At 45.9% G+C, this 18,192-nt stretch overlaps 1 protein-coding gene across 3 annotated transcripts in view; it reads right to left on the reverse strand.

The window, feature by feature from the left end:
* Positions 1–17,980, reverse strand: part of ATP6V1C2 (ATPase H+ transporting V1 subunit C2) — a 34,439-nt gene extending 16,459 nt beyond the window's left edge. Inside the window, exons 1-5 of one of the 3 annotated variants that reach the window (XM_060233904.1) lie at positions 17,844–17,980; positions 14,259–14,417; positions 12,247–12,314; positions 4,445–4,530; positions 2,669–2,698 (exon numbers count right to left, since the gene is read on the reverse strand). In XM_060233904.1, the coding sequence (XP_060089887.1) occupies positions 2,669–2,698; positions 4,445–4,530; positions 12,247–12,314; positions 14,259–14,387 (313 nt within the window). In that variant the 5' untranslated portion in view covers positions 14,388–14,417; positions 17,844–17,980. Of the gene's footprint in view, positions 1–2,668; positions 2,699–4,444; positions 4,531–12,246; positions 12,315–14,258; positions 14,418–14,544; positions 14,575–17,843 lie in introns of those variants that run through there. The other 2 variants (XM_060233913.1, XM_060233920.1) reach the window with 2 other exon arrangements.
* Positions 17,981–18,192: the final 212 nt, after the last annotated feature.

Genomic DNA, 18,192 nt, shown 5'->3' on the forward strand with positions numbered 1-18,192 from the left:
CAGCCAAGAGTCACTTTACAGTCTTGGATTTCCTGGGTGCAGAAAGTCTATCGTACATTCAGTGAACAAGGAGCAAAGAACCCTGGAGCCAAAGGACTCCACCTTGATATCTGTCACATAAAATATGTATAAGATTGCTTACTTTGCCAAAAGGCAGCAAACTACACTTCATACCAAAATTTACATAAAAAGAGGGGACTGCATTTGCCAGTCTTTCAAACATACCAAATCTTTGGGCCCAGCTGACTGTGTACAGCAGTGATTGGCTGGTGCCTGTGGAATTACAAATCTCACCCATGGAGTATTTGAATTCCTTTTTAAAATTAGATATGTTGCAATAAATCAACTTTGGGCTGCCTGAATTTTCATATAAAAGAATGCCTGAAGTGGGGTGCAGGGCAGTACTGACAACAAAATCATAAGTGGAGTTATTTCAGTACAGGACTTTTTTATAGAAAAAAGCCCAGCAAGAACTCATTTGCATATTAGGGCACACCCCCTGATGCCCAGCCAGCCGGAACCTGCATTCCTGTGTGGAATATGGACAGATTAAACATATTGTTGCAAGTCCCCCCTCCCCGCCCCCTGCAGCCACTAGTTGCGGGATGAGGGGGCATAGTGTTGACAGATCCAGGTTGGGAAACTCCTAGAGATTGGGGATGGAGCACGGGGAGGACAGAGACCTCAGAAGGATACAATGCCATTTAGTCCACCATCCAAAATTGCATTTACTCCAGGGAAATGATCTCTGTAGCCTGGAGATCAGCTGTAATTCCAGGGACTCCCCCAGTTCCCACCTGAAGGCTGGCATCCATAATTAAACATGTCTCTCACAGTATTAGAGGGCTGGTAGTTTATGGACCAGAATCCCATTGTCCACTCAGAGGTTACAGCCAATGTTCCCTCAAAGCTGTGAAGTCTTATGAACCAAAATTCTACATTATGAGCTATTGACATTAAAGTTGTGACTGAGCGACTTGGTTGCTACTTAAATTAGTTTGCTCTAGGGCTAGCCTTCCTGAGCTGAGACAAAAATGTGTGAGGCACAGGCTAAAAAACTGTGAGCTGGCTCACACCAACTCAGCTTAGAGGGAACACTGGTTACAGCTATGAGGTATCTGAGGCCACTATGGACAAATTTGGTACTCTGAGGTTCATTGATTTTTATGGCAAATCCTGTATTGACTTCAAAGGGTTTACATTGCATAGGATTGCATGGTATATGAACAAAACAAGGTGAAAAAAAATATTCATCATAATAGACCATGGTGTTGGAAGGCCATTAAACCAGATTTAGTCTTGACCTGATACTGGGTATTTGATAAAATCTTCCACAATGTCTTGTCAACGGCTGGCTTCACTTAATGTCTAGATAAATCTTCCTGTCTTCTATGTATTCTTTGTGAGAGATCTGGCTTGTTTTAATGCTCTGCTAAAATCAGATAAATCTGATTATTATCAATGCTAATAAGGTAAAATGCGATGGAGCCTCTTGTTTTTATAAGAGGTTAAGTCATACCAAGTTTTTCCACATAATAGTTAAATCATTTCCTTGGACTTTCACAACCACCTCTCCCCATAATTGGTGATGGGTGGTTCCAATTTACATATGGAGTTTCCCTGTCCATTAATTTCCACAGAAGGCCTATGCTGTGTAGTAGTTAGAGCGCTGCTTTAGGAGCTGGGAGATCTTGGATAAGTCATAGTCTCTCAACATAATCTCCCTCACAGGGTTGTCATGAGAATAAATGGGGAAGGAGTGAAGAGAGAGAGAGTATGTGTTTTCTATATACACATTCCTCTTCATGCATAGAGCTGCTGCCTCCACTGAAATGAATGCACTTGCAGAAGAGCTTCATGTGCTCATTAGAGTGTGCTGGGCCTTGATGTTGAAGAGAAATCAGTGGCAAAACTACTAATGTTAATGGTGATGGTTTAAACCAAATGAATATGAATGAACCTTTTCAGTTCCTGTGTTGATTTTATAGCCCCAAACTTCACGTGACAATAAATATCAGCTGCCCTCTGAGTTCTTCCCTTCCCCTGTAGCATCCGGTATAGTTCACCTCATGTCAAAATGCTCCACTTTCTCCAACACTCTGCCATAAGCAAACAATGACAGGAGCAGAGAAACATGAAACAATGTCACAACAGGAGGCAACTTCTACTAGATGTTGCAGATGGAGTGTGTGGGAAGTAGTGATACAACTGCTATTTTTGGTGACAACTGTACTTTTATCACCCCATCTGGTTTGTGAAAGTCAGATACCGAGTGGTTAATCTATTGACTAAATTTATTTTGTTAAGACCAAGTTTTAAAAAATCACGTGATATAAATTCACAGCAGCTGATCACAAGAGTAAATGGATGCACCCAACAAGCTTTCACACAATCCAGTAGTCCCCATGTCCTTTTTTGTTATGCATGCAGCAGAATGGTTAAAAGGAGCTGAAAAACTTGGAGGAGAGGAGGGAAAAGAAATAACAAACCACACAAAACCTGCTGTTATCTGGGTCACAGGGAGATGGTGATCGAGCTACGAGGTGGTTGTTACAGAAATCCGTCGTAACCTGATCACTGTACCCCTCCAACCAGACGCAGACTCAAATCTATCATTAAACACATCAAAGCATGCTTGCAAAACACAAGTCACCCATGCTCCACATACTCTTTAGAAATTTCATTTTATTCTTCATTCCTGAAACACAGTAAGTGTGACTGATTATTAAGGTATTTGGCTTCAATATAACCGTTATTACCTTTAAGGGATTTATGTCAAAGAACAGAATTCACTTTGTTCCTTAGTTTAGCCTATACGCACATGTGGCATTTCAATAAATAAAAAGGTAGGTGAGGGAACTAACCAACACAGAGCTGGAACCCATGTCCTCTGGAAAAAGCACAAAGAAATCCATCTGTTTCCTTGGACATTTGACAGGTTCCAAGCAGCTCCTACCGGTGTTCCCTCTAAGCTGAGTTAGCGTGAGCTGGCTCACAGATTTTTAGCCTCCAGCTCACACATTTTTCCCTTAGCTCAGGAAGGATGACCTCAGAGCACACTAATTTATGTAGCGGCTCACAGCTTTAATGCCAGCAACTCACAACTTTCATGCCAGCAGCTCACAAAGTAGAATTTTTGCTCACAAGACTCTGCAGCTCAGAGGGAACACTGGCTCCTACCCTAGACTTCTGATTGGTTTGGAACTGTGTACAAAATCATGGAAACTTAACTCCAGTTCTGTAATCCTGCTTCAAAGAACTGCTTAGCAAGTTCTACTCTGCTTTTAGCTTAGTCTGCAACTTGCCCTCTGCCATACACTACTTTTCCAGATTCTGACTTCAATTCTGTGTTCCCATAGTCACTGTCTCACCTATGCTACTAATGCCAGGTGAATTAAACTTGTGGGTCAGGCTCCTGATCAATTCAAGTACACAGCAGCATTTATGCCAACCCCCCCCCCCCCCCCCCCAATTTGCTGTTTTTCAAAGGAAGAAGCTCCTTGATCTATTTTGGGGACTATTATGCATGTGGAAGCAGCCTTCCAATATGCACATTCCTTGCTAGATGGAAAAAACATACAAACAATTTCCATGCACCCAATTCCACTCCTTAATCCAACAGCCATATCATAGACTCATAAAGTTGGAAGGGATCTCCAGGATTATCTAGCTCAACTGAAGCTGAAAATCTAGTCCAACTGATGCTGAAACCTTGTTGCATGGGTCGAGGTTCTGGATTCTGCATCTCGTCCCACTATACTTTCCCCACTAAACAGCTACATGGGATTTTAGCTTTTTAAAATGTTCTATGAACTAGCTGTTCTGGCTGCACCTCACACATTCTGCTGGATCAGATCAGATCAGATCCCATTTCCATTTTTCTTACTTACTTTAAAAACATGAAATGGAAATAAGAGATACAAGCAAACAGCTCCCATACCCAAACCAGAACACTGGATGCAATTTATATCCCATTTTTTGTACACTTCCACTGACTGCAGCAGTTCTGTGTAGCGTATCTTAATAGGCTACTTAACTCACAGTTCGATTTCCCTTTCTGTCTGCAAAAGCTGCCAGTTGCCAGGTGTGAAATAAGCAGTACAAATAAAATGTATACTTTTTTTACACTATGTATAAAAACTAAAGAATAGGGCCAGGGAGCCACGAATAAAAAGATATGGACGCATGGTAAAACAGTGTTTTGAAACAAAGAACAAATCAAACCGCATCCTCTTTGCCTACATCCAGGACAAATAATGAAAAATCTGCCCTGATTCCAGTGGGAAAGAAACTGCCAACAGAAGCTATTTCCAGAGCAAGAATAGCTACAGTTCCTAAACATTTGGGCATAATTAATCCCATCTGTTTTCATTGGAATCTGGATGCTAATAAATAAGCAAGCAGGCACAACATTTCAAGAACACAGTGGTTTTATAAGGCCTACCTCCACTTGCCAGCAAATTTTCCTGTACTTTATCTTTTGAGTCTTCCAAAACTTCTCCAATATACTGAGCAATTTTCTTCATTACGCTTAAGAGAAGTGAGGAAAGGTTAATGATTGTTCAAATACAACAGGTAAAATGCGCACATTTGTTTATGTTCTTTATCGTCCGCCTTTTCCCACAGAGAATCAAGGTGAATATTGTAAGTCAACACAATCAACAGGGAGAGGCACCTGATAAGCAATGTAGTAGGCCTAGGATTATTGAAATCTGAAAAAATAAGTATTAGATATGATAAACAATGCAGAAAATGGTATCACAAACAGAAAACAATGCCATGATAATGCATAGTAACTTTTAGTGTGACACTCCAAACTATTTTTTTAAATTTAAACATTTTATATTACAACTGAGACAACTGTACAAATTTGTTATTGTAGTGCTTTTAAGGTAACCAGTCCTGAGGTGACTTCTGTATGTCAAATGTTTGCTCAAAAGGGAGAATGACTATATGTGTGGATTTATTTATTTATTTATTGCACTTGTATCCCACCCTCCCCAAACAGGCTCAGAGCGGCTAACAACAGTCACAATTCGATGACAGATTCACATTATAACAATAAAACATTATTAAAATATTAAAACAGTTTAAATACAGTTCAGATGGCGTTCTGTCTGTTTTGAATTAATTTGTGATGATATGGTGGGGTAGATAGTACACCCCCATAGATGTTAAAAGTACCTCCATTTAGTTATTAAAAGCCTGCCAGTCTTACAGGCTCTGCGGAATTGTGATAAATCCCACAGGGCCCTACTCTACTCAGGGAGGGCATTCCAGAGGGCAGATGCAGTCACGGAAAAGGCTCTTGCCCTTGTAGTGGTCAAACGGGCATCCTTTAGCCCGGGGATCTTTAACAGATTTAACGAGCTTGATTGTAGTGCTCTCTGGGGCTCATGTGGGGAAAGGCGGTCCTGAAGGTAGACAGGTCCCAAGCCATATAGGGCTTTAAAGATCATAACCAGCACTTTGAGCCGGGCTCGGAACACTACAGGCAACCAGTGCAGTGTCTTCAGTCCAGGCTGGATGTGCGCCCATAAAGGCAGCTCCAATACCAACCTGGCCGCAGCATTCTGCACCAGTTGCAGCTTCCGGGTCCGAGTCAAGGGCAGCCCCATGTAGAGGGCGTTACAGTAGTCTATTCTCGAGGTGACCATTGCATGGATTACTGTAGCCAAGTTGCTGCGTTCCAGGTATGGAGCCAACTGTCTTAGCTGCCTAAGATGACAGAATGCAGATCTGGCAGTGGCTGCTACCTGGGCCTCCATAGTTAATGAAGGCTTCAGGAGAACCCCTAAACTCTTGACCCTCGAAGCTGGCACTAAAAGCACCCCATCGAAGGTCAGTAAAGGGATCTCTCTTCCCAGGCCACCTTGGCTTAGGTACAGAACCTCCGTCTTTGCTGGATTCAATTTCAGTCAACTTTGTCTGAGTCATTTCACAGCGGCTTGTGATGCTCGATCCAGATTTTCTGGGACACAGTCAGCCTGGCCACCCATCAGGAGGTAGAGCTGGGTGTCATCCGCATATTGGTGACATCCCAGCCCATAGCTCCGGACAATCTGTGCGAGGGGGCGCATGTAGATGTTAAATAGTGTTGGGGAGAGAACCACCCCAAGGCACCCCACACACCAGTGAGTGTCTCCAAGACGACTTCTCCCCCACTGCCACCCTCTGTCCTCGACCTTGGAGAAAAGAGGCAAGCCATTGGAGGGCAGACCCCTGAATCCCTGTGTCAGCAAGGCGGTGCGACAGCAGCTGTTGGTTGACTGTATCAAAGACAGCCAACAGATCTAATAACAGCAACACTGCTGATCCGCCTTGATCCAGATGTCTTAGGAGATCGTCCAAGATGGCAACCAGTACAGTCTCTATCCCATGTCTCGGGCGGAAGCCAGACTGAAATGGGTCTAATGTGGAAGTGTCATTCAAAAACCCCAGTAGCTGTGCTGCTACTGCTCTCTCAATGACTTTGCCCAAAAAGGGCAAGTTCCACACCGGTTGATAGTTGGTCAATTTGACCGGGTCTAAGGATGGTTTTTTAAGAAGTGGGTGAACCACTGCTTCCTTGAGGGGCATAGGGAAGGTCCCTTCTGTCAAGGACCTATTAATGATCTGCTGAAGTGGCACCAATAATTCCGTTTGGCATGCCCTTATCAGTCAGGACAGACATGGGTCCAGATCACAAGTAATCAGACGCACAGAACAGAGGACCTTGACTTCCCTCAGACCAAGTGGAGCAAAATGGTCTAGCGTTGGAACATGTGACGGGCTCGGGGCCTCGAGTTCACATAGTGTATCTAAATTGGCGGGGAGGTCCCGGCAGTAGTAGTCCAATTGGGAAAGTATGCCTCCTCAGGCACTGCCATCAATGGTGCCTCCCACAAAGTTGCAACAGCAGGAACACTTCTGAGTAGGGTCATTAGCACTGTCTTGGCAAATGCTGGGAACATCTGAGGGCACTAGCTGGGAGAGTTGAGTTTGGTGACATCACTTCTGGGTGATGCTCTAGGAATTTCCCCTAATTTCTCTATGGTAAAGACTATTAAAGACAAGAGGAAATTGCTACAGCATGAGGGGCATTTTTTTCCTCCCACTCCTCAGTTTTTGAAGCTGGGGATTGGGGCTGAGGAAGGAAATTTACCCACCAAGGGTGGACAAATGACAACTCTACCTCTCAGGCTTCGCCTGGCCCCAGATGGCAACAGTACGAATTCTGGAAGTAATACCCATCACTCCATGCACCACAGATGGCTAGGAGAGAGGCAAGTTTTGCAATGCATCACCGTGCCTCCCCAAGCAGTTCCCTGACTGGCTTGATCAGAGCCTAGTCTGTAGTCCATAAGCGGTCTAGGATGTGGAAAGACGAATATGATGTAACTTTTAAAAGCCACAGCATTACTAGTTACCACCAATAAAGGTATCCTTAGCCCTAGTGACTCTGACCATTTTCAGTATAGCCTTATCCTTGGTTCATTTACATTTATTTTATTTACTTAAGGTATATATCTGCAGGTATATGTTTATATAAAAGTTTTTATATACCCTCAAGTAGGTTCTGTTGCTTGGTGAGATAATATACTGGGTAGAGAGTGGGCATACCCAGGTTTAAATATCTCTTCAGCCATCTTGGGCCTGTCAATTTCTATCAGCCTAGGCTCCTTGAAGCCCCCACCCTCCTGGAAAAGGAAAGGGCAGGATGCATAACTAGGGCAAATAAATCATCTGGCAAATCCCAACTTATCTGGGTGCTTGCCCTCCGATTTACAAAACTATAAGGTTTAATTTTGCAGTGCTTCTAAAGCTGTCCATTTAGCAAATTTTCTATCTTGCCCTTCCTCCCCCCCACCCCCGCCCGGAGTTCAGTGAAGCATACATTGCCCCCCCCCCCCCCTTCATTTTATCCTCACATCAACCCTGCAAGTTAGGTTAGGCTGTGACAAAAAGAGAGAGAGAGGGAGGGACCCAAGGCCATCCAGGAGTTTTTGTGGTGGAGTTGGGAATTGTTCCTAGTCCAATGCTCTTTAACAATTAACACCCACTGGCAATAGTAGACTTTCTATTTAAGTTCCTTCTGTACCCCTTTGCCAGTAATTTTTAAATGAGAGAGAGATAGAAAGAAAACATGCTATTTGATAAGGGAACGAATCAAGAATGAAGAGGCAGGAAACATCAGAGTGCCAAATGCTGCCTTATTGTGACATGGAAAAATACTCTCTCTCCGTGTGTAAATAAATAATAAAAGTACATGGAAACAATAGACCCTGTAGATACTTGCCCCTGCTCTGCTGTCCTGGCCAGAAGCAGTGCTGACAGGTTTCTGCTGCCTAGCTAGGTTTACCACCAGGCTTCTCACATGTGTTTATCTAATAACAGTTCCACCACCAGCATGTTTCAGTGGAACAGAAATTTAAATATCTACTTCCTTTGTCTTGCTTCTTACAATCACTTTCCAGACTGGGCTTTGGTATTTGTCATTTTAAGCCTTGAAGCCACAGGTCTCTTTTGAAAATCCACTGCTCCTTCGGCACTGTACAAAATATACTGTTTAATGCCACCATTTGGTTGGCCTTAGTAGCCCCATGGCGCAGAGTGGTAAAGCAGCAGTACTGCAGTACTGTGGTCTGAACTCTCTGCTCACGACCTGAGTTCAATCCCAGCGGAAGCTGGTTCAGGTAGCTGGCCCAAGGTTCACTTAGTCTTCCATTCTTTCGAGGTCGGTAAAATGAGTACTCAGCTTGCTGGGGGGGAAAGTGCAAAAGACTGCGGAAGGCAATAGCAAACCACCCCGTAAAAAAGTCTGCTGTGAAAACGTTGTGAAAGCAACATCACCCCAGAGTCAGAAACGACTGGTGCTTGCACAGGGGACCTTTCCTTTCCTTTCCTTGGTTGGCCTTGTGAGAACTAGTACAGCATGGTGGGTAAAAATGAAAACTCTGATACACCCCTAGTTTAGATCTCCACCTATTGAAATACAGCCTGATCCTACATGCAGAGAAATAAGTAAGCATGGGGCAAGTAAGTAAGACAAGTAAATCCCATGTAGAATCACAGTGGTGCTACTGTTTGGGACTAAGATCTGAGAGACTCCAGTTCAAATTCCCACTCTGCCATGGATGCTTGCCAGGTAAACTTGGGCCAGTGACACACAGCCAAACCTACCTTACTGCATTGTTGTGTGGATAAAAAAATGGAAGAAACAAGCCACTTTGGGCCCCCACTCGGGAAAAAACATGAGCTATAAAGAAGTGCATAAAGCGCCTTAAGCAATATACTGCGGCTTTATTTCTCCTCCTCATTAATCCAATCTGAAATATGGAGACAGTAAAATTGGGTTACTTTACTATGCTTTTGTAAAGTTTACATAGGCATTAATTAATGAATTGAGCATTTATGCAGGGCTTTTATTGTAGCAGGAACTCTTTTGCATATTAAGCTACACCTCCATGATGTAGCCAATCCTCCAAGTGCTTACAGGGCTCTTCTTACAGTACCTACTGCAAGCTCTTGGAGGATTGGCTACATCAGGGAGGTGTAGCCTAATATGCAAAGGAGTTCCTGATACAAAAAAAGCCCTGGTGCAAGGGTATAAGATATGTGGCCCATGGGCCATAACCGACCCACCCAGGGCCTAATCAGGCCCCCAAGGCTCTTTTCTCCCCCTTTCCCCCCTCCTGTCCTCACCCTTTGAAGCTCCAAGGCTGCCAAACTTCCCAGCTCCTTCTTCCTTGTCTTTGCAGGCAGAAGCAGAAAGCAATTCTGGGCTTGCAAAGCTGCAAAGAAAATGCAGAACGAACTTTTCATTAAGGCCTCTGTGCCCAGATAGACTAGTGACAGACTATCCAGGCACAGAGGCCTTAATGGAATGTCCATTCCGTGTTTTCCTTCCAGCTTTGTCTATGCTGCAATGTATTTTAATGGCGTGGAGCTCAGTTTTACTTTTCAGTTTATATGGCCAGTTAGAAGCTGTTCCTTGCTGCTAGGCTTCCCAACCCTCCCGCCCTGGCGGGGGTCCCCAGGATTTCCACCCTCTTCCCCCACTCCCCCAAAAAACGGAAGCGGGGGGAGGGGGTGGAAACGGCGCCGGGGAGCATGGCGAGCCGCCGCATCCCGGAGCCGGTGAGGCTGCCGTGCCGCTGCTGTCCCCTCCCCTCCCACTGCAGCTGCTCCTCCGAGATGAGCCCAGGCTGAGCCCATCTCAGAGGAGCAGCCAAGAGGTGGCAGCAGCGCAGGGGAGGGCGAGGCAGGCCAGGAGCATGGCGAGCCGCGAATCCGGGCCCTTCTAGGACCCGGACTCGCGGCTCCCCACGCCCCTGGCCCATCTCCACCCCCCCCCTCCGCTTCCACCCCAGAAGCGGAGCGGGCGAGGCGGCAGCGGCGCGGCGGCCTCTTCTCCGCTCGCCGTGGCTGCTACCCTGGGCGGATCTATTAACAATCCTCGACAGCTCAGTGGGCAAGGGGGGGGTGGGCTCAGAAGGCTGAGCGCTGCTCGGCCTTCAGCTCTGGTTCCTGCCTGCCTCAGCCAGTCCTGGGTCCGGGATGGCTGCGCCCGAGGGCGCAGAGGGGTGGCCACGTCCAACTTCGCCCCGCCCCTGCCCAGACATCCGGCGGGAGGGGGGCACCTTTCCCCCACAGACGAGCTCTCTCTGGCTTCTGCAGCTGCTGTCTCCGAGAGCTCCTCGCCCGCCCCGTCCATGGTACCGCGGAGGCCGCTGCTCCTCGGGGCCCTGCTGGTAACCCTGCTGGGGGTGCCCTCCTCCGTGGCCACCAAAGCCAGCGCCGCCCCGACGGTGGAGGTGACGGTGGGGGTGCTGCCGCCGGAGCGCAACCTTGGCTACCCCTGGGCCTGGCCGCGCGTCCAACCCGCCCTGAGCCTGGCCCTGGAGGCGCTGGAGCCCCAGCTGCGCCCCCAAGGCCTCGACGTGCGCGAGGAGCAGCCACAGCGAGCGGAGAAAAGGCCGCCGCTGCCGCCTCGCCCGCTTCTGGGGTGGAAGCGGAGGGGGGGTGGAGGCGGGCCGGGGACGTGGAGGCCGGCCGGGGCTCGCCGTTTCCCCCCCCTCCCCTAGCTCCACCCCAGTGTCTCCTGGCTCCACCCCCAAAGTCTCCTGGCTCCACCCCCAAAGTCCCCAGATATTTCTGGGGATGGACTTGGGAACCCTACTTGCTGCTGTTGTGTCACCTTGCAAATAAAGGGTCAAGGCCAGATCTACTTGTTTTTTGAGGGGGGGGCAAAATTAAAAATGGTGCCCCCTTATTGGCCCATTCTATCTTATGGGTCCATAGAAAAGGATAGACGCCATATCCAATTTGGCGCCCCCCTCTGGCGGCACCCAAGGTAAGCGCCCCCCCCTGCTTCCCCCTAGATCTGGCCCTGTAAAGGGTTGATGCTTTGAGCCAGCATGTCTCTGCTAAATGGGCCTTAGAACTGGTGTCTAGAGAGCACTCAAACCTGGGAACCCACAGCCAAAGGGGGATATTACACTGAAGAGCCATTGCCAATCTGAGTAGACCTGAGGGCAGGGGGAGAAGCCTGCAATGCACAGCCATTTCATGTTTTCCTAAGCCCAAAGCATTTTATGTTTTTGGTTTAAATCCTTAGTTTCTGCTGTGATTCTTGTGCTTTTTCTTGATGTTTTATTTTTAAAAATTGCATTGCCAAATCCCACTATTCCCCCACCTTTCCATTTTAAACAAAACACTGCAAATGTTTTAAGTAAGTTTGTATTTTAAATTTAAAATAATATGTTTCTCTGTATCCTTTATAAGGTTCGTATCTCCACTACCTGGCATTACATTTTATGATACCCATGGCCTGGCCCAACAAAGTCCCATTTATGTCAGATCCAACCCTCATAACAAATGAGTCTGACACCCCTGCTTTAGCATGTTACTGTTTCACAGCTGGCCCCAAAGATGTGGCAAGGTTTTGGGTATTTGATAGCTTTTGCACCTTATTCTTCCTTCTTATGCATACACCTGTCAGAGAGCAATGCCTTTTCCAAGTCTGCCGACTGGGTGGTGGAGGCTTCAAGAGTTATATAATATGTGTGAAAGAGCCACATGTGGTTCCTGAGCTGAAGTTTAGTCACCTAGGACATAGTTAGAGTAGCCCTCCTTTGAGTAAAATAACATCAAACCTGCCAACTCTGGCTAAACAAGTCAGAGTGAGGTCAACACAGGAATACTGTGTGCTATAAAAACAGCATCCAGTTGCTATCTGTGTGCAGTAAATAAGGCCTATTTTACCTTTCAGCAAAGGTATCAAGTTTCCCCAACTCATCTGAGAGGCCAACAAGAGCATCCAGGGTTCCTACCTGCAGAAGGAAATGCAAAAGCATAAACAGGCTACCTGCATGCCTATCAGATCTTTTTTTTAAGCAACCTTTATTTGGCAAATACCTAAATTATCACGTTTATAAGCACATATATGGTAAGTCTAGGGAACTTCTTCCTCAATATAAAATGGCTGTAATACCTCTTAGATGCTGGGAACTTATTCTGAGTAACACAAGACTGTCCCTCCCATGATAATATCCCCGTGCTGCCTTCTTCCTGTTTTTGGTTCCTCTACAGCTTTGTAATATACACTGTAAAAGACTGAAAATGAAATCCTGAACTGCTCAAGTAAGTGCAGCCCTGCTTTGTACAGATATGTCACATTGGGCAGGCTTTGCTGCCCAGCTTCAGCAAGGAGGAAACATGACTACTTCATTCTAAATGAACCATCTTCTCACTACAACCACCAAAGTTGTGGAAAGCACGTGGAAAGCAGTCATGCCAAATAAGTTACTGCTGTCTGTTCTTTCTTACAACCAGCTTCCCCTTTTGTATGAAGTAACACCTTAATCATAGTCTCATGATTATGATACCACAGTCTTTTGCCATATGACCACATGCAGCTACCCTATTACTGAATCAGTTCTTGGACTATCAAGGGCAGTATTGCCTACTTAGACTGGCAGAAGCTCTCCAGTGCCTTGGGCAGGGCTGTCTTAACGCATGAGCCTGATGGGCACCTGCCTGCGGGCCCCACGAGCATAGGAGCCCCATACAAATCTGTGTATGATATAGTACTAATAACCATTTACATTTTTATTCCTGTGAGTAGTTGTCGCAGGGGCCCGGTACACTGCTTTGCCTGGGGCCCATAATGCTGTTAAGATGGCCTTGGGCAGTGGCCTTTCTCATCATCTGCTGCCTGGTGCTTTTAAGTGTGGAGGTGTCAGGAAACGGAACCTGGGACATTCTGCCAAACAGATGTTCTACCAATGAGCCACAGCCCCTCTCCTAAATGCCTATGCCATGTCTACTGCTTTAATGTCACTGGTTCTGTTAAGACGGACATCAGCGCAGGTGCCTATGAAAAAGAAAACAGGGTATTGACAGAAAAGTCTGAGCAAGATCTATATAGCAAGGTCACAGCTGATGCTGAATAAGGGCTCGACTACTCTCACAAAAAAAAGGAACACATTTTCATCAATATCCTTTTAAAGAAGAGTGAAAAACTCTGCTCAGAATTTCACTAGAAGCTCAAACTCTGGAAAGCAGGGTTGTAATCTGACTGAAGTTTTGTCAAATCCTGCGCACATTTCTGCTAAATTCAATGGGGCTTATTTCCAAGTAAATGTTGTAGCTACAGTCTTATGACCCTTTACTTGGGAGTGGGTCCCATTGAATTCAATGTGACGTATCTGTACAAAGCAGGGCTGGTTGGAGATCTCAGCATCAACTTTAACACTAAAAAGGAGCCCGGGGGGGGGGGGGGGTAAGATTAGATGAAAGTTGGGATGCTGCAGAAAGGAGGCTAACCCACTCACCCATTTCCCCAACAGAATCAACCCTTCCCAAATTTGTTATTAGCTTCCATTATGAGGGGGATCCCCCCAGGTTCAACATGTTGACAAGCACAGGCAGACTACTAAATTCAATTACAGCAGAACTTCAGTGATGAAAGAGTGAATGCAAATCCAAAATCCTTTTGTGTCTGCTGGTAATTAACCTATTTATTAACTATGCAAAATGGAGTTATTGCTTCCGTCCTTGATATAAATACACATCTAAAAGAACAAGGACAAAATAAAGCTGTTTGTTTACCCTATCTTCACCGACGTCTTGTACAATTATTTTAGTATTTCTATGCATATCTGCCTCATAAAGAAATAAATAAAAATATCCCTACTCTTTGCCTCCCCCTTCCATGTTGCTGAAATTCTGATTTTTTTCCTTCTCCTGCCTCTCCCCCACCCCTCAATCTTTACCTTGAGGTCAGGGATGATGAACTTGCTGTTGCTGGACAGGTTGGCTTTGAGAGTCACTGTGTTCATTCTTTCCCAGGCCACCAGATTTGCCGTATCCCCCGGTGCCGAAATTAACCAGAATTCTGTCATGGTGTAAGCAGTCCCCTTCCCTCTGAGTCACTGTAGCCAAAAAGAACACACACATGCATACGGGGAAAAACAAAGCAAATAAATCTAAAGGCAATCCTCTCTGTTTCAGGTTAGCATTTCAGCCTATAAGCACAGATGAGAAAGAGAATTAACTCACCTTCCAATTCAGCTCTTGAATTAAATGTGACCTTCTCCTGAATGCCAGAAAAAGGAAACAATGGTTCCTTTTTTCCTGCTCTGGGTTGTTTCATCTGGTCTGTGGGGAGGAGTCTGCTTCAGGCATTAGTGGTCTGACACTGCAATCCACAACTTTTTGATTGCAAAAGTAATAATGCATTTAAAAAAAAAATAGTCCTAGAGGAGCGTTATTAACTGAAATGCAACTTGTGGCAGTGGTGGGAAATGCCATCTAGTCACAGCTGACTTATGGTGACCATGCAGGCTTCTCAAGGTAAGAGATGTTCCATTGCCTGACTCTGTGTAGTGATCCTGGTATTCCTTGGTAGTCTTCCTTTCAAACCCTGCTTAGCTTTTGAGATCAGGTTAGCTTTCAAACCCTGCTTAGCTTCTGAGATCAGGTCAGGGCAAATGCAACTAAAAAGGTAGTCCCCTGTGCAAGCACCAAGTTGTTACCAACCCATGGGGTGATGTCACATCACAATGTTTTCTTGGCAGACTTTTTACAGGGTTGTTTGCCATTGCCTTCCCCAGTCATCTGCACTTTCCTCCCAGCAAGCTGGGTACTCATTTTACTGACCTCGGAAGGATGGAAGGCTGAATCAACCTTGAGCCAGCTACCTGAATCCAGCTTCCGCCGGGATTGAACTCAGGTTGTGAGCAGAGCTTGGACTGCAGAACTGTTTCAAATAAGCACACTGTGAATTGCAAGTTAAGGGATGATCTGATATTATTAAGAAAGGCATCAACGCCCTTTCTGAAAATAGCATCATCAGGGTTGGGGACCAGTACTGCCTTTACATTTTTCATTAAGGTATTTGCAGTGCTATCCTTAGACTTATATAACCCTCTATGTCCATTGAAGTTAATAGGCCCAGAAAGATATGGCACTTTCCACCACCAGGATTGCCCTTAAAAGGCTTCACCGTAAGTAAACAAAAAGAACTCCTTCTCTTAGTATGAGGGAAAGTATTACTACATAATCTCCAGGGTCTCAGGCTGAGGCCTTTAACAATGCCTACTACCTGATCTTTTTCACTGGAGATGTCAGGGACTCAACCTGGGACCTTCTGCAAAGGCTGATTCACTGGCCACGGCCCCTTCCCAAAATTATCTGACCAGGTGGGGTCAAATTCTGACTCCGTCAGTATTGTGCAAACCAGCCTTTTCCCCCAACTTGCAAAAAACAAATGAACCAGATAACCTACAGGACAAGAATGTGTTCAAACAAGAGATTTTAAAGCATTTTTATAGCTAACATTCTAGAGAAAAGGCAGCCAGTTTTCAACAAGAAGCTTGCTTACAAGTAAGTATACGCAGTGCTGAATTTCTAAACACGTTGCTCTGTTTATTGTGGAGAGGTTCAACTGTTTAAGCCAATATGTACCATGAGGTCACCAATAGGCAATCTTGCACCTCAAGTTTCAAAGCATATACAATGACAATTGTTATAATAAAGAAATAATCAAATGAGCCTACGTGTACTCTGTGCACAGCCAAAAGAAAGGGGAAAAATCCTATATGTACGCTGTGTGTACCCAAAAGGTGAAAGAACCCTAAGCAACGTGTGACTGAGTTGACTATCCAGTGAAATCACAGCAAAGATGGATGCATCCCAATGTAGTTGATAAGGAAAGCTCTGACTCCCAGTTTATGCTGGAATAAATTGTTAATCTTTAAAAATCCTGTTGGACTGTTTTATTTTGCTGCAGAACAATCCAGCTGTCCACCCACAATTCTCCCAAAATACAACATCTACTTCCCCCTTCAGAACCTTCTATCCAAGAGTGAACCTTTGAAACTCTGCAACAGCATGCTTAACATTCAAAGCTGTCCTCTGTGCCATTTTAAGTCTTGCCATTTAAACACACGTACTTTTGGGAGCCAGTTTTAAAATGTAAAGCATGGATTAGTACTGTTTGCTTTGCATAAATCTTCTAAAATCCAAAAGTTTGTTTCTCTCAGGCTAACCCAGATTGGTCAAATAATTTTTATCAATGCTTGGTTGTTTTTTTTTAATGTTGTTTTACTGTGATAAGTCACAGTCACCTGTTTTATTTAGGCTGTTTGATAGTGCGTCATCAAACAAGAAAGGTACTACCTCAAATTCAGGCCTCATTTTGGGCAGGAGCTCACAGAAGCAGAGCTCCAGAACCTCTAAACTTTTTGTGCCCTTTCTTTCTTATAGCGGCCCAGTGGCGCAGTGGTAAAGCAGCAGTACTGCAGTACTGTGATCTGAACTCTCTGCTCACGACCTGAGTTCTATCCCAGCGAAAGCTGGTTCTGGTGGCCGACCCAAGGTTGACTCAGCCTTCCATCCTTCTGAGGTCGGTAAAATGAGTACCCAGCTTGCTGGTGGGGGGTGGGGAGTGTAAAAGACTGGGGAAGGCAATGGCAAACCACCCCAAAAAGTCTGCTGTGAAAACGTTGTGAAAGCAACCTCAAACCTCACCCCAGAGTCAGAAACTACTGGTGTTTGCACAGGGGACCTTTAATTTCCTTCTTTCTTAACCCCCCCCCCCCCCAAAAAAAAATACTTGCTTCTGGACTCCATTGTCTAAACCCCATGTGAGAATTTTGCTGTACTCTAGGATATGACAAACTTTCTAATATGTTTCCCCTCTAAAAAATGAGAACATAACCAAAACATATAAAACAGACGCATGGAAATCTTCTTCATGCCACTGTGACCACATAGGAGAAATTAATTTTAAAAGTGTGATGGGAGTAAGGTTTTATTATGACAATCATAATTCAAGAAGCATTTTAAGGAAAATGCGGAGCTGCTGTAATTGAGTATATCTTCCAGTGATGACAGGGGCGTGTGGCATATTGCAAATGACTTGTGCTATGCGCTCCGGAACCCCTTTTTCTACAAAATGACCCCTGCTCAAATTGATTTGAGAAATTAAAAACGGCCAGCCTGGCACAATTAAAGCCTTCTAGTCTCATCATAAAGTAGCGACTGCGACTGGAGCACTTCAGGCCAGCTCGCTCTTCTCGGCTTTAGCTACTTTGGATCCCCTGCGGAACACAACCGCAGGCGCAACCGGCGGCGACAGCTACGCTCTGCCCGCAGTCGCGCACAGCCGTCTCCAGGCGCACCAAATCGCAGCCGCGCTCCTCTGCTGAGCTCGGAGAAGTTCGCCTTGTTCCGCAGCTCACGAGCTGGCAAACAACCCCCCCAGGAGGCCTGCAGAAAAGCCGGACGGGGGCCAGGGGATCCTGTTGCCTCTCCACCCAAGACCTTCGGGAATGCGAGCGGCTGGCCTCCCTTACCTGCCGACGTTGGATCCCCAGCGAAGGCTCCGCGCCACCTCCTTCTTGCTGCCGGCCGAGCAAGAGATCCAGCTCGGCGCGTCGAGGGGAAAGAACCAACCAGCCGCACGTTGCTTCGCCAGAGGCTGAAGCTGCTTCGTATTCTGCATGCTGTGTCTTGTATAGCCTCTGGCTTGCTGCCCCCCCCTCCGCGGCGGTGCTGTCTGAAGCTCCTCCTCCTTTGCATCTCTTAGCTCCTCCCCCGGTTATGAGAGCTGGTGTAGTGGTTAAGTGTAGGAACTCTTATCTGGGAGAACTGGGGTTTGATTCCCCACTCCTCCACTTGCAGCTGCTGGAATGGCCTTGGGTT

This window comes from Heteronotia binoei, chromosome 1, assembly GCF_032191835.1.
Source record: "Heteronotia binoei isolate CCM8104 ecotype False Entrance Well chromosome 1, APGP_CSIRO_Hbin_v1, whole genome shotgun sequence".
Lineage (NCBI taxonomy): Eukaryota > Metazoa > Chordata > Lepidosauria > Squamata > Gekkonidae > Heteronotia > Heteronotia binoei.